The 23,944-nt window shown below is 50.3% G+C and overlaps 2 protein-coding genes across 3 annotated transcripts in view; both read right to left on the reverse strand.

Annotated features, from left to right (window-relative positions):
• Positions 1-23,944, reverse strand: part of THADA (THADA armadillo repeat containing) — a 102,856-nt gene that overhangs the window by 39,898 nt on the left and 39,014 nt on the right. For both annotated transcript variants that reach the window (XM_073564199.1, XM_073564200.1), the window contains 2 exons: positions 6,000-6,155; positions 5,791-5,910 (listed from right to left, as the gene is read on the reverse strand). In XM_073564199.1, the coding sequence (XP_073420300.1) occupies positions 5,791-5,910; positions 6,000-6,155 (276 nt within the window). The remainder of the gene's footprint in view (positions 1-5,790; positions 5,911-5,999; positions 6,156-23,944) is intronic.
• LOC141077328 (uncharacterized) lies at positions 10,767-13,363 on the reverse strand. Its single transcript, XM_073564187.1, has 2 exons — positions 12,738-13,363; positions 10,767-12,543 (listed from the first exon to the last, which is right to left on the reverse strand). Exon 2 carries the CDS (start codon positions 11,855-11,857, stop codon positions 10,907-10,909), a length of 951 nt encoding a protein of 316 aa, XP_073420288.1. The 5' UTR covers positions 11,858-12,543; positions 12,738-13,363; the 3' UTR covers positions 10,767-10,906.

The raw sequence follows: 23,944 nt of genomic DNA on the forward strand, positions 1-23,944 counted from the left end.
GAATGGTGGATCCTGTGTCATCTACGGCAGGGGTCCCCAACCGCCGGTCCGCGGCCCAGCATCGGGCCGCTGCAGTGCCCTTGCCGGTCCGCGGACACAAGGGGAGCCAGGGGCGGTCAGTGGCGTAGCGGGGGCTGGGGCGGCGCGCAGCAGTTCTTAGCGGCGGCCAGGGAGCGATCCAAGCAGCTCCGCTGCCTGCAAGAGGGAATAGCAGGAGCGGAGCTGCAAGGACCCGTCCAGCTTCCTGCCCGCCGCCCGCGCTTCCTGTCTCTGACTGACACAGAGAGGAGAGCGCGGTCGCTGTGTGAGAGCGAGGAAGCGCGGGCGGCGGGCAGGTGAGAGGAGAGAGGTGGTGTGTGTATGTCTGTCTGTGTGTGTGTGTGTGTAATGTGTGTGTATGTATGTCTGTCTGTCTGTGTCTGTGTCTGTGTCTGTGTGTGTGTGTGTGTGTGTGTGTGTGTGTGTGTGTGTGTGTGTGTTGGTCTGTGTTTGTGTAGCCTGGCCCTGGAGGAGATGGGGACATGAGGAGAAGGCCATGAGGGGAGTGATGGGGAGAAGGGAGTGATGGGGTGAAGGCAATGATGGGGAGAGGGGAGAGTGATGGGGTGAAGGCAATGATGGAGAGATGGCAGTGATGGGGTGAAGGCAATGATGGAGAGATGGCAGTGATGGGGTGAAGGCAATGATGGGGAGTGATGGGGTGAAGGCAATGATGGGGAGTGATGGGGTGAAGGCAATGATGGGGAGAAGGGAGTGATGGGGTGAAGGCAATGATGGGGAGTGATGGGGTGAAGGCAATGATGGGGAGAAGGGAGTGATGGGGTGAAGGCAATGATGGGGAGAAGGGAGTGATGGGGTGAAGGCAATGATGGGGAGAGGGGAGTGATGGGGTGAAGGCAATGATGGGGAGAGGGGAGTGATGGGGTGAAGGCAATGATGGGGAGAAGGGAGTGATGGGGAGAAGGCAATGATGGGGAGAAGGGAGTGATGGGGAGAAGGCAATGATGGGGAGAGGGGAGTGATGGGGTGAAGGCAATGATGGAGAGATGGCAGTGATGGGGTGAAGGCAATGATGGAGAGATGGCAGTGATGGGGTGAAGGCAATGATGGGGTGAAGGCAATGATGGGGAGAGGGGAGTGATGGGGTGAAGGCAATGATGGGGAGAGGGGAGTGATGGGGTGAAGGCAATGATGGGGAGAGGGGAGTGATGGGGAGAAGGCAATGATGGGGAGAGGGGAGTGATGGGGTGAAGGCAATGATGGGGAGAGGGGAGTGATGGGGTGAAGGCAATGATGGGGAGAAGGGAGTGATGGGGAGAAGGCAATGATGGGGAGAGGGGAGTGATGGGGTGAAGGCAATGATGGAGAGATGGCAGTGATGGGGTGAAGGCAATGATGGAGAGATGGCAGTGATGGGGTGAAGGCAATGATGGAGAGATGGCAGTGATGGGGTGAAGGCAATGATGGGGAGATGGCAGTGATGGGGTGAAGGCAATGATGGGGAGAAGGGGGTGATGGGGTGAAGGCAATGATGGGGAGAAGGGAGTGATGGGGTGAAGGCAATGATGGGGAGAGGGGAGTGATGGGGTGAAGGCAATGATGGGGAGAAGGGAGTGATGGGGTGAAGGCAATGATGGAGAGATGGCAGTGATGGGGTGAAGGCAATGATGGAGAGATGGCAGTGATGGGGTGAAGGCAATGATGGAGAGATGGCAGTGATGGGGTGAAGGCAATGATGGAGAGATGGCAGTGATGGGGTGAAGGCAATGATGGAGAGATGGCAGTGATGGGGTGAAGGCAATGATGGAGAGATGGCAGTGATGGGGTGAAGGCAATGATGGGGAGAGGGGAGTGATGGGGTGAAGGCAATGATGGAGAGATGGCAGTGATGGGGTGAAGGCAATGATGGAGAGATGGCAGTGATGGGGTGAAGGCAATGATGGAGAGATGGCAGTGATGGGGTGAAGGCAATGATGGGGAGAGGGGAGTGATGGGGTGAAGGCAATGATGGAGAGATGGCAGTGATGGGGTGAAGGCAATGATGGGGAGAGGGGAGTGATGGGGTGAAGGCAATGATGGAGAGATGGCAGTGATGGGGTGAAGGCAATGATGGGGAGATGGCAGTGATGGGGTGAAGGCAATGATGGGGAGAAGGGAGTGATGGGGAGAAGGCAATGATGGGGAGAAGGGAGTGATGGGGAGAAGGGAATGATGGGGAGAAGGGAATGATGGGGAGAGGGGAGTGATGGGGTGAAGGCAATGATGGGGAGAGGGGAGTGATGGGGTGAAGGCAATGATGGGGAGAAGGGAGTGATGGGGAGAAGGCAGTGATGGGGAGAGGGGAGTGATGGGGTGAAGGCAATGATGGAGAGATGGCAGTGATGGGGTGAAGGCAATGATGGAGAGATGGCAGTGATGGGGTGAAGGCAATGATGGAGAGATGGCAGTGATGGGGTGAAGGCAATGATGGAGAGATGGCAGTGATGGGGTGAAGGCAATGATGGAGAGATGGCAGTGATGGGGTGAAGGCAATGATGGAGAGATGGCAGTGATGGGGTGAAGGCAATGATGGGGAGATGGCAGTGATGGGGTGAAGGCAATGATGGGGAGAGGGGAGTGATGGGGTGAAGGCAATGATGGGGAGAAGGGAGTGATGGGGAGAAGGCAATGATGGGGAGAGGGGAGTGATGGGGTGAAGGCAATGATGGGGAGAGGGGAGTGATGGGGTGAAGGCAATGATGGGGAGAGGGGAGTGATGGGGTGAAGGCAATGATGGAGAGATGGCAGTGATGGGGTGAAGGCAATGATGGAGAGATGGCAGTGATGGGGTGAAGGCAATGATGGGGAGATGGCAGTGATGGGGTGAAGGCAATGATGGGGAGATGGCAGTGATGGGGTGAAGGCAATGATGGGGAGAAGGGGGTGATGGGGTGAAGGCAATGATGGGGAGACAGCAGTGATGGGGTGAAGGCAATGATGGGGAGAAGGGAGTGATGGGGTGAAGGCATGATGGGGAGAAGGGAGTGATGGAGTGAAGGCAATGATGGGGAGAGGGGAGTGATGGGGTGAAGGCAATGATGGGGAGAAGGCAATGATGGGGAGAGGGGAGTGATGGGGTGAAGGCAATGATGGAGAGATGGCAGTGATGGGGTGAAGGCAATGATGGAGAGATGGCAGTGATGGGGTGAAGGCAATGATGGGGAGAAGGGAGTGATTGGGTGAAGGCAATGATGGGGAGACAGCAGTGATGGGGTGAAGGCAATGATGGGGAGAAGGGAGTGATGGGGTGAAGGCAATGATGGGGAGAGGGGAGTGATGGGGAGAAGGGAGTGATGGGGTGAAGGCAATGATGGGGAGAATGGAGTGATGGGGTGAAGGCAATGATGGGGAGATGGCAGTGATGGGGAGAAGGCAATGATGGGGAGATGGCAGTGATGGGGTGAAGGCAATGATGGGGTGAAGGGAGTGATGGGGTGAAGGGAGTGATGGGGAGAAGGGAATGATGGGGAGACAGCAGTGATGGGGTGAAGGCAATGATGGAGAGAAGGGAGTGATGGGGTGAAGGCAATGATGGGGAGAAGGGGGTGATGGGGTGAAGGCAATGATGGGGAGAAGGGGGTGATGGGGTGAAGGCAATGATGGGGAGAGGGGAGTGATGGGGTGAAGGCAATGATGGAGAGATGGCAGTGATGGGGTGAAGGCAATGATGGGGAGACAGCAGTGATGGGGTGAAGGCAATGATGGGGAGAAGGGAGTGATGGGGTGAAGGCAATGATGGGGAGAGGGGAGTGATGGGGTGAAGGCAATGATGGGGAGACAGCAGTGATGGGGAGAAGGCAATGATGGGGAGATGGCAGTGATGGGGTGAAGGCAATGATGGGGAGAAGGGAGTGATGGGGTGAAGGCAATGATGGAGAGATGGCAGTGATGGGGTGAAGGCAATGATGGGGAGAAGGGAGTGATGGGGTGAAGGCAATGATGGGGAGAAGGGGGTGATGGAGCACTTATTCAAAACCTATGGTGAGTTGAGTCACATTATAAATGTTATTTAATTATAAGTATGCACTGCTACACTACAACTGCGTCCATAGCCCCGCCCCCTTATGACCAAAGCCCCGCCCCTGCCACACCTCCATCCCCGCCCTGCCGGGCCACGGAAGAATGGTCTTGCTTGAAACCGGTCCCTGGTGCAAAAAAGGTTGGGGACCACTGATCTACGGCATATAGAGGTTTCATTAATCATAGTACAGGAAGGGTAGGAGGTGAGCTGGGACATCACATTGTGAATTCTGGGTTATTTACTGTATATAGAGGTGTTATCAGTCATTGTCTAGGAGAAGATGTGCTGTGATATTCCATAATGTGAACTGTGGCTCCTGTGATATTTACAGTGTACAAGTGTGCGGTTATTGTTAATTGTAATCTTGTCTGTGATAACAAGACTGCTGAAAAGTCATCTTTAGAGAGCATGAAGCGTTTGTCAATGAAGGGGCCCCAGTACTTTTCTAATATTTTTACACTTACTACATATTAGGATAGGATCTTGTAGATGGGAATTACCCTTTAAATGGTGACCCATATTAGATCCGTTTCTTTTTTTATGCACACATTGACTTATAATGGGGGGTTGATCCAGAATACGGGTCACAGTAGAGCATGCTGCTATTTTTTTTTGCAGCTGGACAATCGGTAATAAGTTAATGAGAACTATCCCATTGACTGCTATCAGTTTTGCACATGGACGTTTTAATACATTCATCTGAACGCGCCTTAAGGCGTAAGGGGATACCAGTCCTCATTTTTGTGCATTTACAAGACTGCAGCACAATCACTTCCAGACTCTCCGTTCCCTATCCCAGACATGCTGCTACCTTCCACCACGGTGGCGTAGAAAGGCAAAGTGTCTACTTCTTAAGCTCAAGTGTAGCGCCATCTAGCATCAGCAAAGTCTAAACACATGAGTATCGCCAACAAAAAAGTTAAATAAAAGTGTGTACATATATACCAATACAAAAAAAACAAACAGTTTTGTCTACCGATTCTGTCCCTAGTTCCACCCCTCACATCATTGTTCTAGCTATTTGACCAACTCTGCCTTAAAGGGGTAATACCATCTCTAAGATCCTATCCCAATATGTAGTAGTACTAATAATAATAATAGCAAACACCTTCAATTAAAAATGTAGCATAGTTTTTTTTCTATTCGCCATGTGTCTTTAATCATGTGCAGGCATTGCAGGACCTTAGGTGTCCAAGGTTACGACCACTGATATAGTGACAGTTAGTTAGCTAGTTGCTAGTGGTCATAACCATGGATACCCAAGGTCCTGCAATGCCTGCACATGACGAAATAGACATAGAATCAAAAACAACTATACAACATTTTTAATTGGAGGTACTTGCTAATATTACTACACCTACTACAAATTGGGATAGGATTTTGGAGATGGGAATCCTCCTTTAAAGGTGTGTCAGGCACCACGAGAGCAGGGACTCTCACCTTGAAATATGGAGGTGAAGGAGGCTGGATATCCCCTTTAAATCAAGGGAGGACAATGATTCATCTGATTTGGACTCAAAAAGAAAATATATAGAAGTAGACCGAGTCGGTGAATCATCTCCAATTAAAATTAATTTATAGCTAAATTCAGACGGACACAATGCAGCGCTGTAATATGGACTGTGATGCCCGGACTGACTGCAGGTCTTCTGACCCCAACATGGGGCCTCGGAGAGGTCGTAGCTTTGGGTTAGGAGACCCACAGTCAGTAAGAGATAGGACAAGCTTACGGTATAATGTTGCAGGGCCGTGCCGGGATCTGCTTCACCGCCCGCATGTTCTGACCCGATTAAGGTCTTGCTCTGATGTTTGAAAAGAACCTGGGAACTTTCCTGGACACGACAGAAGAGCTACAAAAAGAAGACCATAAGTGAGGGTGTCAGACATATATCGTACAGTGAGATGACCGCTGCCTCGATCCATGGCCGGACGCAGCTACCTTCTTGAGCAGGTAACACAGCTGCTGTCTGATGGAAGGCGTCTGACAGTTCAGGTTGTACTTCAGAAAGAACGTAATCAAATCCATTTCATTCTGGGAAACTACTTCAGTGCTCCAGTGACTCTCGCAGAGGAGGCCGAGGGCATCAATACGTATCTAATGAAAAAAAAAAATCACTTTTACTTCTCGTTAACCGCACAGGGACACATAATAGCTAACAACTGGTCTGCAATGTGGGCAGTATGGGCTTTAAAGGGTTTTTTTTTTTTTTGTTTGTTTTTTTTTTAAACTGGACCCCAAACACTTCCAGTAATGAATGTTTAAGCTGCAGCGGTGAGGTCACGTTGACCGTTCACATCGGTGCTAGAGCCAATCACTGAGCTCTGCCAATGTAGACAACATGAGCAATTGAGCTCAGCGATTGGCTGCAGCAGTGATGTATGCCATCGTTGTGACGTCACCGCTGACACCGATACACAGATCTGAACAGCGGCGACGAACTGAAGTGAGAGTACTATCTGTATTTGATACTTTACATTACAGGAAGCGTTTGGCGTTCATTTTTATGAAAGCGGAAATCTTTAAGGGTGGCCAAACACTTTACAAAGCTGTCCGTCATGTCCCACGACTTGGGAACCGTATAGTATTGCAATATCACTGCTATGCAATCAGTTTGCCTTTTAGAAGTTTGTCCTCCCTCTCTCCCAGTCTGCCTCCTACCTCCCTTCTTCCCCAGTTAGTATATGATCGCCATGTTGCTAGCATCATACACATACACTTCTGGCTCAGAATAGTCTTTTTTACCTGCTGTAATTGTGCATAACTACAAGAATTCAGCTAGAATATAAACTGTCTTCTGGAATCTTCATATGTGCCTCTACAGTTGAGTCAAACTATGTGATGAAATCTCTTAGTATAAGTACTGGTACAGAGAGGCACTGTGCCTCAAGAGTCTCACAATCACAGCCTAGCTATACTCACAGAATACCATCAGCATCTTTAGCCATTCCTTCCTAACTCTCCATACACATTTGGTTAGCTTGGCTAAAAGAGTTTGCGGAGACCAGACTCCTACGGAAGAAGCTCAGTGCTTACAAGCTATTTTCCTTTTTTGTACAGCTTGTAAGTGCTGCTTTGAAGCTGCATTCAGACCATGTCACTAGTCCAAACTGCCAAACAGGCAGGAGTGCGTCGCACCCTGGCAAGTCGGAAACCAGGAGCGGGGGAGCAGAAGATGAAAGAACCACTTTTTGCACATGGATTTGTGTCAAAATCCAGGTGTCTGAACATACTGATGCCCTCTACTCCACCTCCCATTCTGCCGCTGTACTCTCTCCGAAGGAGACAGTAGGTTGGGGAGTTGCAGCAGCTCCGGTGGTAGTGAAGTGGCAGCAGGCTTATTGCAGGCTGTAGGTTTTCCTGTAGAGATGAGTTTCCAGGTTGAGTCTGAAGGTTTCGAAAGTGGGAGACAATCGGACGAGTTGGGGCATTGAAACCATGAGAATGGAGGATGCTCGGGAGAAGTGTTGGAGGCGATTGGGTGAGGAACATACGAGCAAGGAGGATAAAAGGAGGTCATGCGAGGACCGGAGATTACATGTTAGAAGATATTAATAGATTACACTGTGTGCAGAATTATTAGGCAAATGAATATTTTGATCACATCATCCTTTTTATACATGTTGTCCTACTCCAAGCTGTATAGGCTTGAAAGCCAACTGCCAATTATGTAAATCAGGTGATTTGCATCTCTGTAATGAGGAGGGGTGTGGCCTAATGACATCAACACCCTATATAAGGTGTGCTGTATTATTAGGCAACTTCCTTTCCTTTGTCAAAAAATGGGTCAGAAGAGAGATTTGACGGACTCTGAAAAGTCAAAAATTGTGAGATGTCTTGCAGAGGGATGCAGCAGTCTTGAAATTGCCAAACTTTTGAAGTGTGATCACCGAACAATCAAGCGTTTCATGGCAAATAGCCAACAGGGTCGCAAGAAGCGTGTTGATAAAAAAAGGCACAAAATAACTGCCCATGAATTGAGGAAAATCAAGCGTGAAGCTGCCAAGATGCCATTTGCCACCAGTTTTGCCATATTTCAGAGCTGCAACGTTACTGGAGTATCAAAAAGCTCAAGGTGTGCCATACTCAGGGACATGGCCAAGGTAAGGAAGTCTGAAAAATGACCACCTTTGAACACGAAATATAAGGTAAAACGTCAAGACTGGGCCAAGAAATATCTTAAGGCTATGTGCCCACGTAGCGTTTAAATCCAGACACTGAAAACCGGATTCCTTCCCAGAAATCGCACGTTTTTTCCGCGATTATGTCGCGATTTTCGCGTGCGATATTCAAGCACTTTCCAAGAGATTTGAAGCATCGCTTGGAAAGTGATTGACAGGTTGGTCACTCTCGTCAAACATAGTGTTTGACAAGTGTGACCAGGTTTTTACTATTGAGGCTGCCTATGCGGCATCAATAGTAAAAGATAGAATGTTAAGAATGATAAAAAAAAATAAAAAAATAAATAAATAAAAATCGGGGTATATTTACCTTCCGACGTCCCGCGCTGTCTCAGCGACGCTCCTGTTCCCAGCGATGCCTTGCGAGACCTGTGATGACGTTGGTCTCGCGTTGCTATAGCGATCTCGCAAGACCGCTAGAGTCACGCGAGACTACGTCACAGGACCTTGCCGCAAGGCATTACTGGGAACGCTGAGGCCAGGAAGGCAGCGCGGGACGTCGGAAGGTAAATATACCCCGATTTTTTATTTCTTTTTTTTTTTTTTACAGGGGTATGGTACCCAGGGCTTGGAGGACAGTCTCCTCTCCTCCACACCGTGGGTACCAACCGCACGAGACGCTTAACTTCGCGCATGGTGGGCATAGCCACATGTGGGAAGTAAGCGATTCTCATGCATTCCTATGGGTGCGGAATCGCGGCAATTCTTTGCGATTACGTACAAAAGAATGATCATGCTGCAATTTTTTCTGCGATGCGATTTCTCCGTGGAAAAAAGCACAGCATTAGCACAGCATGTGCGGAATGCCATAGGAATGCATGGGGGGCGTTCTGTACAAGATTTTTAAACGTCTTCGCCACGTTTTCGTGCCGAAAATCGCGGCAAAAACGCTTAAAAATCGCATCGTGGGCACACAGCCTTAGACTAATTTTTCTAAGGTTTTATGGATTGATGAAATGAGAGCGACTCTTGATTGGCCAGATGGATGGGCCCGAGGCTGGATCAGTAAAGGGCAGAGAGCTCCACTGAGACTCAGACGCCAGCAAGGTGGAGGTGGGGTACTGGTATGGGCTGGTATCAAAGATGAACTTGTGGGACCTTTTCGGGTTGAGGATGGAGTGAAACTCAACTCCCAGACCTACTGCCAGTTTCTGGAAGACACCTTCAACCAGTGGTACAGGAAGAAGTCGGTATCGTTCAAGCAAAACATGATTTTCATGCAGGACAATGCTCCATCACATGCATCCAAATACTCCACAGCGTGGCTGCCCAGTAAAGGTCTAAAAGAAGAAAAAATAATGACATGGCCCACTTGTTCACCTGATCTGAACCCCATAGAGAACCTGTGGTCCCTCATAAAATGTGAGATCTAAAAGGAGGGAAAACAGTACACCTCTCGGAACAGTGTCTGGGAGGCTGTGGTGGCTGCTGCATGCAATGTTGATCGTAAACAGCTCAAGCAACTGACAGAATCTATGGATGGAAGGCTTTTGCGTGTCATCGTAAAGAAAGGTGGCTATATTGGTCACTGATTTTTTTTTTGCTTTTGAATGTTTATTTCTAAATTTTGTGTTATATTGGTTTACCTGGTGAAAATAAACAAGTGAGATGGGGATATATTTGGCTTTTATTACCGTAAGTTGCCTAATAATTCTGCACAGTAATAGTTAACTGAAAAAACAGATATCCTCCTAAGGCTACTTTCACACATCAGGTTTTCGGCGTCAGGCGCGATCCGGCGTCGTGCCGGAATGCCGGATCCGGCAAATGTTTTGTAAAACCTGAAGTGCCGGATCCGGTTTTCTGCCGGATCCGTCTTGTTCTTGACAGACAAAACCGGATCCGTCTCATCCAGTTCATCCGTTTTTCTATCCGTTTTTCTATCCGTTTTTTGACGGATTACGCCGGATCCGGTTTTTAAAATTGACCCTTCTGGCCTTCCGAACGGGATTGGCTACTGGAAAACTAGATATAGCATGTTCCTACAGCCCTTCTTTGACAGGTTGTAGAGAAGAAAGTGCAGGTTGGAGAGAAGAGCAAGTTACTGGCGAAGATGGATGTTGTCATTGGAAATATTACCACTAGAAGTTCTGTGACGGTTTCAGGGACAATTTTCCACTATACTTTATGTCACCTCAAGGCAGAGTACACTGGGATGACAGAGTGTGAAAGATTTGTGCCCTAACCAAACTTGTGTACCTTCTGGACCAACAGTATATACCTTTGCCAACCAAAGTTGGCTATCTTGTCATGGTCTTACTATTTTTACCTTTAGGCCACAGGTGTGTACCTGGTTGTGTTTTATGCAAAGTATTTCACCTTTTAACAAAAGTTGTGTACATTGGTAGGAAATCACCAACAATAAACACAACTTTTTAGGTGAAATACTTTGCTTCAAACACAACCAGGAACACAACTGTGGCACAAAGCTAAAATTTACCCACAGTTATATACCTGGTTTTGAATACCTTTTTACCTTTGAAATACCCTGTATTTAACCTTTTTTTAAAACATAGTTCGCCGCAGAAAGAAATGACAGACAACCATTGTGAAACGATAATTTAACTTTTATTTAAATTTTTTTTTTTTTTTATGTTTTTAAAGTGCAAAAAACTTTTTTAATAAAGGTTTTAAACCCAATGGGCATTTTTATTACAAAAAAAAACATTACAACTCTGTGTACTGTGGGGTGGAAATACTGCTGGAGGGGCTGCGGGACACTTCGACACTGGGTGTGTGGAGAGAGGACTGGGATCGTGGTGGGGAAGGAACAGTTAGAGGTGAAGGTGTGGAAAAAGCTACATAATGGGTGGACATGTGGGAGGCAGAAGAGGTGGTGGGCGGTGGAGTGGAGGGTTGGGCAGGGACTGTAGGAGCAGATGATGTTGATGGAAAGTTGTACGGGGAAGGAGTTTGGTACGGGGAAGGAGTTTGGTACGGGGAAGGAGTTTGGTACGGGGAAGGAGTTTGGTACGGGGAAGGAGTTTGGTACGGGGAAGGAGTTTGGTACGGGGAAGGAGTTTGGTACGGGGAAGGAGTTTGGTACGGGGAAGGAGTTTGGTACGGGGAAGGAGTTTGGTACGGGGAAGGAGTTTGGTACGGGGAAGGAGTTTGGTACGGGGAAGGAGTTTGGTACGGGGAAGGAGTTTGGTACGGGGAAGGAGTTTGGTACGGGGCAGGTTGCTGGAAGTGGGGAGATGTCTGGTACTGGGGAGGTTGCTGGTATGTAATAGGAGGGGGAGGATGGAAAGTGGCTGGAGGGGGTGCAGATGTAATAGGAGGGGGAGGATGGAAAGTGGCTGGAGGGGGTGCAGATGTAATAGGAGGGGGAGGATGGAAAGTGGCTGGAGGGGGTGCAGATGTAATAGGAGGGGGAGGATGGAAAGTGGCTGGAGGGGGTGCAGATGTAATAGGAGGGGGAGGATGGAAAGTGGCTGGAGGGGGTGCAGTTGGAGGAACTACAGTGGTGGGAGGTGGAGGTTGGGAGGTAACCTGCTGTAGAGCACCGTGGCACGAATGCATTACATGCATCTGCTGGGTAGGAGATAGTGTTGCCATGCGCTCCACAACAGACCTGAAAAAGGTGTGGTTTGGCGAAGATCTTGCTTCTGAATGCATGGTTTGCAGAAGTGTCTTCACCTCCAGAATGCTGGATTTGATCTGCTGAAAGCCTGCGGAGATTTGCTCTGACAAGACTTTGAGACAGTTCTGGAAAGATGCATTCAGATGCAAGAACTCTTGCGCATAACTCTTTTCCTGACCCCTCTGCCGCTGCCGCCCAGTACCCGCAGGTGTACTAGAGGTGGCAGGGGCAGAAGGGTGGGGTAAAGGGAAATCGATCTCCTCACCAGCAGCTTCATGTAATGTAGGCGGCCACGATGCTCCTGTGCTGGTGGATGGGACAGATGGGTCGAATGTGTGGGAAGGCTGGGAAGGTGCAGATGTACCGGGGCGGTCGAAGTGTCCCTCGGTGCCGGTCTCCTCAGGGATCGCCTCAGAAGGGTCCAATCGTGCAGGCTCCCGAGTGCTGCTCACCGTGCTGTGGAATAAAGAGAAAAAAAAACAATTAAAATACTGACATGGTATGGCCCTGGCTGAAAAAAAAAAGTTACATCTAACATTTTTTTCACATGTGGTGTGTAATATTTACCTTCTGGTGAGCATTGTTTCCCGGAGGAACGACAGGGCTTCTGCGTACTTGTACTTGCTCCTGCGTCCTCCAGATCCACTCGGGGCCCGCATCTCTTTATTGAACTCCTTGAAACGATCCCTCACAGACCGCCACCGATTCACAATTCTGTTCCCTGAAACGAGAAAGGAGTGGTTAGTATACAACATCAGTGTTTCACAAACTCCAGTCCTCATGGTCCCCAGGGGTCATGTTTTCAGGATTTCCATAGTAAATAGAAATCCTGAACACATGATCCGTGGGGACCACGAGGACTGGAGTTCGGGAAACACTGGTTTACATCAAGCAACCGGTACTGTATATACTTACGCTCTTTAATCTGGGCCCGAGCTTCGAGGTCCTCCCAGCGGCCCACAAGGAGAGAACAGATTTCCTCCCAGAGTCGTCGGGTAACGATAAGGTCAGCGTGGTGGCGGTCAGCCATATTCCAGAGCGGCTCCCTTTCTCTGACGAGATCGATGAGGTGGTCCACATCGAGTCCTCCATCCTCACCGTCAGAGTCGGGAGCACGCTGTGAAGGCTGTTAAAGAAAAAGACAAAAATAACATAATTAGCCTCCACAAAAGAAATGAAATAAAAAGTGCAAAAAAAAAGCAAAAATATTTATACTTACACGCTGGTGACCGCCGCGTTGCTGTCGCCGACGACCCTGGGAGGCACTGCGAGGACCTCTTGGCCGAGCACCAGATTGGGAAGACTAGAGAAGAAAACAAAAAATGTTATGTCTTTGGATGTAGGCATTTGTTTGCTGTGTGTGGTCTGCAGAACATTGTTTTCTATGTGTTGTGTGTAGTGTGATGTTGTGTTTCTGCGTTTGATGCAAAAAACTTACCAATTGTGAGCCCACTCCAGGTGTCTGTCCACCCCTTCCTTCTTCTTCTGGGAGCTCCTCTTCATCTTGTGATTCCTGTTTTGAAATAAAAGGCAATGAATAGACATATATTACAGAGATGATGGATTTTGGAAATAAAAACTTACCGTCAAACGCTGACGATGCGAGGAGGGCTCCCAGAAGAAGATGTGCTGTCCTGTTGATGGCCAGACTCCATGGCTGTGGGTATTGCTGCTGCCAGTGATGCCATTTCTGCTGCTGCATCTCTTTTGGCGGCTGTTGAATAAAGAGAAACAAAGGGCCAATGAATATCTTGATATTCCATGGCCCTAGTTTGGAGGAATGGGGGATTTGATAATTACCGTCTCTCATCTGCTGCTGGCCTCCCCTCCTCAGCATGTTCTATTTGCTGCTCCATTTGGGGTGGTGGTGGTGCTGATGGTGCTGCAGTGGTCTCCTGCCTTCTCCTGCTGCGCTTGGTTGCTTTCTTGGGTGGCATGTTGGGTGTGGCTGTGGGTCCCACTGTCTTGCTTTTATATATGTCTTGTGGGCAGAGCTACTGAGCATGCTCAGACCAAAAAAACCGGATCCGGCGCATTGCGGCGCTCATAGGCTTTCATTGTGTGAAACAGCCGGACGCGCCGGATCCGGCGTGTCCGGCTTTTTCGCCGGAGACAAAAAAACGTTACAGTAGACGTTTTTTCCAGACGCCGGATCGCGACACATTGCCGGATCCGGCGAAAACCGGATGAAACGCATGGCCATCCGGCGCGATCCGGCGCAAATGCAAGTCAATGGGGGGGAAACCGGATCCGGCATTGCATTTCGCCGGATCCGGTTTCTGTCAAAAGCGCCGGATCGCGCCTGACGGCGAAAACCTGATGTGTGAAAGAGGCCTAAGATAGCCAAATCTAAAAAAAACCCACTCCAACTTCCAAAAATATTAAGCTTCGATATTTATGAGTCTTTTGGGATGATTGAGAGCATAGTTGTTATTCAATAATAAAAAGAATCATCTCAAATACAACTTGCCTAATAATTCTGCACGCAGTGTAGTTGGTGATAAATGGAGGAGACAGATTATGGACGGCACTGTAAGTCATTATTAGTAGTGGGAACTGGATTTATGGGGGAATTAAAAGCCAACGAAGAGACTGGCAGAGAGCGAAGGGAGTAACAGGAAGATTGTGACATGTGCCAATTCTCCATAAGCCGATCACCACTAATAATGATCCAACAGTTGCCGGCCATTGGACAACGATCACACACGCATGGCCAATAAATTCGCCAGCTCTGTACCTTTATCTCCCACACAGTATTTAGTTCCTGGCATGGAAACTTGACCTGCTATAGTCGTATTTCATTATCCTTTTTATTCTCTTCCCTTTTTAAACCTCCCTCTATATCTACAGACGTGACCTGATAACATGTCATCTGGATAGTATTCTGAACCGCTACAGCTGCTCTGTCATTTATCAACCATCCCATAAGCGCCTCGGTCTGCGATGCTAGGAGTTTCCATGCAACGCATCAAAACTGTAAAAATAAAGGGAACACTGAAATACCACATCCTAGATATCACTGAATGAAATATTCCAGTTACAATTCTATATTACATTTTTTTTTTAGAAAAACAAAAATTATCGATGTAAATCAAAATTATTATCCCATGGATGTCTGAATTTGGCTTGATACTCAAAATCAAAGTGGAAAATTACAGGCTGATCCAACTTCAGTGGAAATGCCTCAAGACAAGGAAATGATGCTCAGTAGTGTGTGTGGCCTCCACGTGCCTGTATGTCCCCCTACAATGCCTGGGCATGCTCCTGATGAGGCGGCGGATGTTCTCCAGAGGAATCTCCTCCCAGTCCTGGGATAAAGCATCAGTCAACTCCTGGATAGTCTGTGGAGAAACGTGGATGGAACGAGACATGATGTCCCAGATGTGCTCGATTGGATTCAGGTCTGCGGAACGAGCAGGCCAGTCTATAGCATCAATGCCTTCATCATGCAAGAAATGCTAACATATTTCAGCCACATGAGGCCTAGCATTGTCATGCATCAGAAGAAACCCAGGGCCCACTGCACATGCATATGGTCTCACAACGGATCTGAGGATCTCATCCCGCCGGTACCTAATGGCGGTCAGGATACCTCACGCTAGCATATGGAGAGCTGTGCGGCCCTATAATATATGCCAATAGATACACTAGCGCCCCAAAAAGTGAGTTTGTGGGAAAAGCAGAAAAACAGCTATACAGACCCATGTGAAAATCTGTAAAAAGAGCTTAGACGTTAAATGCATAAAATCTGTTGCGCTTAAATCTCCAAACTAGACCTTTATATCCATATAGATGGAAACACACATGTACCATATGGAAGTCACCAATATGCACAAAGCTGGATAAACAAATGTGCACAAAAGTGGGATGAACAGTGCTTTTGTTTTTCTTAACCAAAATACACTGACAATGAAATGAATGTCAAATTTGACAGTAAACAAAGGTTGATGCCTTATTGCAAATAATATGCTCGTCAGCATTGTTGGGTCTGGTGTCTCATCTTCCTCTTGACAATACCCCATAGATTCTCTATGGGGTTAAGGTCAGGCAAGTTTGCTGCCAATCAAGCACAGTCATACTGGTGTTTGTAAACCGGGTATTGGTACTTTTTGCAGTGTGGACAGGTGCCAAGTCCTGCTGGAGAATGACATTTCCATCTCCAAAAAGCTTGTCGGCAGAGGGAAGCAGGAAGTGCTCTAAAAAGGCCTGGTAGCCGGCTGCGCTATCTTTGGTCTTGATAAAACACAGTGGACCTACACCAGCAGATGACATGGCTCCACAAACCATCACTGATTGTGGAAACTTCACACTAGACCTCCAGCAGCTTGGATTGTGACCTCTCCACTCTTCCTCCAGACTCTGGGACTTTAATTTCCAAATGAAATGCAAAATTGACTTTCATCTAAAAACAACACCTTGGACCTCTGAGCAACATTCCAGTTCTTTTTCTTCTTGGCCCAGGTAAGACGCTTCTGGCGTTGTCTATTGGTCACGAGTAGAGATGGGCAGACACCTGGATGTTCGGGTTCGGACTGAACAGTTAAAAAGAGTTCGGGTACCTGGACCCGTACCCCATTCACTTGAATGGGGGGCCCCAAACATCCAGTGTTTGCCATGCTGTCATGTTTATGACAGAGCGTCAAACTCTGCTTCTGATCGGTGGTGTACTCATCCCCGCTGATCAGAGAGCTGCTGTACCCATGCTGTCAACAGACAGCGTGAGCATTCAGCTGTGATCGGAGGTATAAAGTTGATCTCCGGTCACTGGTGTCAACTGATGGGACTACAGCTCCCATCATCCAGAAGCGTTTTTTTTCCTTCAGTATGCACACATATTCATTATGTAAACTAGGGGGCAGGTCAGCGAGGGATCAGTGACCTGTCAGCAGTCTGCATTATGAATACCTAATCAGAGCACCACTTGAAGACCCCCCCCACCCCCCCACCAGCATATCATTAACTCAAAACTGAAAATAAAGATTAAACAACCACCACAAGACGGTTTTGATCAACCGACGTATCACTGTAATCAGTAAAACGGCGCCTACCTGACACTGTCTGTAGGTTACTGTGCACAATCCTGCTGACAGGTTCACTTTAAGCTTCTGGGCTATGGATCTGTCCAGTGAGGAAGCCGAAGAGATTGTGATCAATGTCTACTGCTTTGCTACGAATGAGTGACAGCAGATGCACCGGAGAGGAACAGCAAGGTATCCCCCAAAAAAGGAATGGTTTTGCAGGATTTAACCACAGACATTAACTTTCTCCATAGCCTACCTGACCGATTCTTCTCTAGTTTGCTGGTATCTTGGCCACTACTGGCAGCATGAAGCGGTTCCTGCTCCCTATCAGGTTGCGCAGGCAGTGCAGAAACACCAGGATGACACATCCATAAGTGACATCACAAGGTTTGTTTTGTCCTAGTAGTGTCAAGAGCATGGAGCAAATGTCAGTACACTGGCCGATACAAGAGGAGAGCCGGACAGGGCAGTAGAAAGGCATCAACCCAGCAACAGGGTCGGTATTTGCTCCTGATGGAACCCTACAAAATGACTTGCAGTGGCTACTGGTGTAAATGTTTTTTACCAGGCTGTAAGAAACAGAGTCCATTGGGGACATGAGGGCCCGACTTTCTGTAGTCAAATCTGTGCTCTATGTAGCTTGATTGGTATTTCCCATACAACACCAGAACTGGCAGGTCCACCATTGGTGTCCCACTCTGTTTCTGAGCAAATTCACATGGAGCACATAAAACAAAAGTTAAAGTCTGAGGATGCCAGGGTAAATGTTATGCTGCCTGCAACATCATCTAGTATGGCTGGTTTGGCATTGGTTCAGTGAGATCTTATGGATGCATATCTTTGGAAGGTCCCACAAAGCTCCATCTGATAACAGCAGTCAGAACACCGCTGCCCATGTACTGGGATTAAACCCTCAGAGTCGTTGTCAAACCTTACGCTGGTGAAGCTGGCGTTGGCGCAATGTTGGGCTTTATAGGTGTTCCCGTTATTTTTTTTCTAGTAGTGTATAAATAATGAAACATGGATTTTTGTGAGTACTCACCGTAAAATCCTTTTCTCCGAGACGCTCATTGGGGGACACAGAGACTGTGGTGTGTGCTTCTGCCGTCTGGAGGCTGACACTAAGTATACAAAAAAAGAGTTAGCTCCTCCTCCGCCGCATACACCCTCGCCCCCAGACCGGGCGTAACTCAGTTTAGTGCATAAGCAGTAGGAGAACGCGCCTTAAATTCAGGCAAGAAATTATACATCTGGAAAAGGGACCACCCTGATCCTTACATAAGGATTTGTATAACTTAAAATAAGCAAAAGCCAACTGGCTAGTAGGGTGGGTGCTGTGTCCCCCAATGAGCGTCTCGGAGAAAAGGATTTTACGGTGAGTACTCACAAAAATCCATGTTTCTCCTTCGTCTCATTGGGGGACACAGAGACTGTGGGACGTTCTAAAGCAGTCCCTGGGCGGGATCTTAGCTCACCCAATCCATGCTATTTTGCGCCCCTGATTAGAGGTGCGCAACTGCTGCCTGGAGAATCTTTCTTCCCAGGCTTGCATCCGAGGATGCCTGGGTATGTACGTTATAATGTTTGACAAACGTATGCAAACTGGACCAGGTAGCTGCTTTGCACACCTGTTCCGCTGAAGCTTGGTGTCGCAGTGCCCATGAGGCACCCACTGCTCGAGCCGAGTGTGCCTTGATCCCTGCCGGAACCGGCGTGCCACTGATTTCATAAGATTCTTCTTCGTCAGGCGAACCCATCTGGCCAAAGTCGCTTTGGACGCAGCAAGCCCCTTCCGCCGCCCTTCTGGGATCACGAATAGAGAGTCTGTCCGGCGGAAAGGTGCTGTCCTTGTCACATACCTCCTAAGAGCTCTTACCAGATCCAGGGTGTGCAAAGCCTTTTCTACCCTGTGCACCGGTGCCGGGCAAAACGAGGGTAAGACAATGTCTTCGTTGATATGGAATGCAGAGACAACCTTCGGCAAGAAGGGAGGAGCTGGCCTTAAAACTACCTTATCCTTATAAAAAGTCAGGAACGGCGGTTTACAAGATAAAGCCGCCAATTCCGAAACCCGCCTAATAGACGTAATAGCTACCAGAAAAACGACCTTCCTGGACAGGTAAGGTAAGGAGACTTCTTGTAACGGTTCGAAGGGAGGCTCCTGAAGGGCCCTGAGCACCAAGTTCAGGTCCAATGATTCCGTCGGCGCCTTATAGGGGGGTACTAAATGTGCGACCCCCTGCATAAACGTCTTAACCTGCCAGACCGAAGCGACCTTTCGTTGAAAAAGGACCGACAGGGCCGAGGTTTGCGTTCTGAGCGAACTCGGAGCCAATCCTGCGTCCAGCCCTGCCTGCAAAAAAGCCAGTACGTTGGGGATTGAAAAAAACCAGAGGAGCCACTCCGCGATCCCTACACCAACGGAAAAAAACTTCCCAAGTCCGATGATATACTTTCGCCGAGGAAGGCTTTCAGGCACTCACCATCGTGGCCACCACATCGCGCCTGAATCCTGCCTGTGTTAACAGCCAAGATTCAATGGCCACGCCGTCAAACACAGGGCCCCTAAGTTCGGATGGTAGATCGGCCCCTGGGACAGCAAGTCCGGCCGATCTGGTAGACGCCAGGGTACGTCCACCACTAGCTGAACCAGATCTGCATACCAGGCCCTCCGAGGCCAGTCTGGGGCTAGCAGAATTGCTGGAACCTTCTCTCTCCTTAACTTTCTGATGACTCTTGGAAGCAGAGGTAGCGGGGGGAACAAGTACGGGAGACGAAACTGGCTCCATGGAAGCACCAGAGCGTCTGCTGCGATCGCCTGCGGGTCGAGGGATCGAGCGACGAACCTTTGTACTTTGGCGTTCTCTCTGGATGCCATAAGGTCCACGTCTGGAGTCCCCCACCGTTGGCAGATCTGTTGAAAAACCTCGGGGTGCAGGGACCATTCCCCTGCCGCGACCCCCTGTCGGCTGAGAAAATCTGCCGCCCAGTTTTTGACTCCCGGAATGTGCACCGCTGAAATTACCACGTGGTTCTTTTCGGCCCAACGCAGTACCAGCCCAACCTCGCGCATGGCTGCTTGGCTGCGCGTGCCCCCTTGAAGGTTGACATATGCTACTGCTGTAGCATTGTCCGACTGAATGCGCACTGGCCGGTGTCTCAGGAAACACTGAAAATGTTGCAGGGCCAATCGTATTGCCCGTATCTCCAGAATGTTGATCGGGAGAATTATCTCCTGAATGGACCACCGCCCCTGGGCTGTGTGACTCTGGAAAACTGCTCCCCAACCCTGCAGGCTTGCATCGGTCGTCACCACCAACCACTGTTCCGGGGGAAAGGGTTTCCCCTGGACCAGAGACGAGTCGCGAGTCCACCATCGGAGTGATCGTCGGACCAGCGGAGACAAATTGCACCGATGACTGAGGGATAGCAGCCTTCGGTCCCATGCTGACAAGAGCGCATGCTGAAGCGGACGGAGATGGAACTGGGCAAACGGGATTGCCTCCATCGCCGCCACCATTCTGCCCAACACACTCATGCCGTACCGGATGGATCTGGAGCCTGGCTGTAGAAGGTTCCGTACCCCCTGTTTGATCTTTCGCGCCTTGTCCTGAGGGAGGATCACCAGCCCCCAGGAGGTGTTGAAAACCATGCCTAGGAATACGATTCTCTGGGCTGGAACCAAGGACGACTTGTTCCGATTGATCAACCAGCCTAGACGGGCCAGGGTATCCAGCGTGATACTGACATTCTCCTGGCACGCCTGAAACGACGGCCCCTTTACCAAAAGGTCGTCCAGGTAAGGTAGTACCGTTATGCCCCGAGCATGCAGGATGGCCATAACCACCGCCATTATCTTCGTAAAGACTCTGGGAGCAGTGGCCAGACCGAAGGGCAGAGCAACAAATTGAAAATGTCGCCCTCCGATCGCAAAACGCAGGAACCTCTGGTGTGGAGGAAAAATCGGAATGTGCAGATATGCATCCTGCACATCGATCGAGGCCAGGAACTCCCCTGGATCCATGGCTGCAATGACCGAACGGAGGGATTCCATCCGGAACCGCCTGACTCTGATGAATTTGTTCAGGATTTTTAGATCTAATACTGGCCTTACTGTCCCGTCTTTTTTGGGGACCGAAAACAGGTTGGAGTAAAAACCATGTGTCTCTTCGCTTTTCGGCACTGGGACAATGACCCCGTTGCGCTGTAGCGTCATTATGGCCTGTAACAAACCCTCCGCCTGCGATTCTGTTCCGGAAAGCCGGGAACGGAAGAATCGCCGTGGCGGGAGTCCGAGAAACTCTATCTTGTACCCGGACGATATCAATTCTGCCACCCAAGCGTCGCGTGCCACTGCGACCCAAACGTGGCTGAACCTTAGCAGGCGTCCGCCCACTCTGTCGTCCGTAGGTACGAAGCGCCTCGAGTCATTTTGCTGGAGGCTTTTGGGATCTGGCCCCCCTTGTTCTGGGCAAACGGCCTCGGCCTCTACCCAGCGGATTGGCTCTGTAAGAGGTTTGCCTTTCCCTAATCTGACCATCATTTGCGGAGGTGGATGCTCTGGCCGAAGTCCCCCTCCAGGGGTTACGAAAGGGCCGAAAACGCCTCTGTGTCTGCCTGAATGCTGGCCAAGTCCTCTGCTGCGGGAGGAAACTACTCCTCCCCCCTGTGGCTTCTGAGATAAGCTTATCAAGCTTCTCACCGAACAACCGATTGCCCTGAAAAGGCAATGAGGTCAAGGATTTTTTGGAGATAGAATCCGCTTTCCACAATCTCAGCCATAATGCTCGCCTAACGGCGATCGCATTTGCTGCTGCCACAGCAGAACACTCGGCCGCGTCCAGAGAGGCGCTGACGAGAAAATCACTTGCCCCTAAGATCTGATTTGTCACCTCCAAGACCTCCGCAGGCAGATCTCTGTTTTGAAGGGCATTCTGCAGAGCGTCCGCCCATGAAACCATGGCCTTAGCCACCCAAGTAGCTGCAAAGGTGGGGGCTAGGGCCGACCCCGCTGCCTCATACACCGAGCGGGCAAGCCCCTCTATAAGGCGATCAGTTGGGTCCTTGATAGAAGAACCGCTGGGTATCGACAATAGCGATCTTGACGCTAAACGTGATACCGGTGGGTCCACCACTGGCGACTCCACCCATCCCTTATGGAGTTCAGGAGGAAACGGATACTTAGCTTGCAGCGCTTTTTGCATTGCAAAACGCTTATCCGGGTGTTCCCTATGTTTCTGGACTAGCTCCTCGAACTCCGGATGCGTGGCAAACCTTCTATGCGGTCGCCTGGTCTTTTTGAAGGAGACCTTGTGACCTGAGGCCGTGGACACATCGTCCTCGATCTCTAATGTCTGGTTGACTGCCTCAATGAGGCTGTCCACCGAGTCTTGGTATCCCAGGCTTTCTGGATTCCAGGCCTCCTCCTCCTCCTCCTCGCCCTCATCCTGCTCGCTTCCTGAGCTCGGCGACGGGGAACGAGATACCCTAATACCCGCCGCCGAAGCCCCAGAGGGTCCGGCCGACGGGGAACGAGCTCTCTTGCTATGAGCTTGTCTGGTGCTGGAGCGGCCTCTAACGGTCGGAGGGTCCTGAGACGTGGACGAGCTGTCTTCCGCTGGCAGACCACCATCCTTGTCCCTTACAAGGGCAATTGAGTCTCTCCAAGGCCCAGGCAGGGACATCATAGAGTGTGATAAAGACACCGCCCATTCTGGAGGGTCCTGACCTCTGGGCTCTGCAACAATGGGGGGCTCCTGGGCTCGCTCCGACTCGCAGGCTTCACAAAATTTACCCGGCTGCGCTTTAGGCAGCCTGACCCCACAGGAAACGCAAACAGCGTATAGGAAAGAGTGAGCTTTCCCTTTGCCAGACATATTGCAAGGTAGGGTAGGAGGAGGATAACCCCTTCCTTGACTACTAGTGCGGCACTCGAAACGGGGTTGCACTCACCCACCGGTAATGTCCCACCTTGCGTCTCTTCCACGGGGCGTGCGGCGTTACTCGCCGGGGCACTCGCACTCCGGGAGATAGGCGGCGGCTTCCGGCCCCACTTCGGCGAGGAAAAGCAAGGAGGGGGGGCGGGAGGTCCCCGGTAACTGTGCGCGCCCGCCGCTCTCCGCCCCCGGAAGTTAGTGGGCGGGGCTTCCGCTACCCCCGGAAGTCGGCGGGCGGGCGCGCGGAACTCCGTACCTCCCCATACAGCGGGGACCGCGGCCGCCCGCGGGGCTCTGGCCTCACTCCACGTGCGGCGTTCGAGGGAGGGAGGGGGGCGGGAGCTCCCCGGTAACTGTGCACGCCCGCCGCTCTCTGCCCCCGGAAGTTTAGTGGGCGGGGCTTCCGGCTACCCCCGGAAGTCGGCGGGCGGGGCCTCGCGCGGCACTCAAGGATCTCCCCATACAGCGGGGGCCGCGGCCGCCCGCGGGGCTCTGGCCGCACTCCGCGTGCGGCGTTAGCCGCCGGGGGCAGCGCCGGGTGAGAGGCGGACTACCTGGTCCCGGTCTTCCTATTAACAAAAAGGTGAGCCGGGCCGCCGAGGGGGCTCTCTTGAGGTGCTTCTCAACCCCATCCCTGGACAGGGAGGGGGAGGCTACTGCACCGCTCTCCGCCCCCGCTTCAATCCCTTGGCTCACCTGCGCCTCCAACTCCACCCCTGGTCTCACTACCTAGGGGTGGTAGGGGCATTAAGCATTCCCACGTTGCAGGAGAGAACAACGTGGAGGATCACTCACACGTGCTCGCCCATTGGGGTTGATGCGGAAACCGAATCCTCTTATCAGGATGCGTTGCCGCCACTTTACAAAATAAAAAAGAAAAATGGTTGTCTGGGGAAAAGTCCCAGATGTGTCCCTCGGTGCGGGAGAGAAACACGTGGAGGGTTACTCACACGTGGTCGCCCGTTGATGATTTGGGGAGATCGGACCCTCTCTATAGGATCCGTCGCCCCTGTCTTATCTTCATAGAAAAGAAAAAAAAAAAAAAAAAAATCTAGTCTGGAGCTCCAGACTGCGTGTGCCTCCATCAGACACTAAGCAAAAAACTGAGTTACGCCCGGTCTGGGGGCGAGGGTGTATGCGGCGGAGGAGGAGCTAACTCTTTTTT

Source organism: Dendrobates tinctorius, unplaced genomic scaffold (assembly GCF_039654945.1).
Source record: "Dendrobates tinctorius isolate UK_male_01 unplaced genomic scaffold, ASM3965494v1 ptg000434l, whole genome shotgun sequence".
Taxonomy (NCBI): domain Eukaryota; kingdom Metazoa; phylum Chordata; class Amphibia; order Anura; family Dendrobatidae; genus Dendrobates; species Dendrobates tinctorius.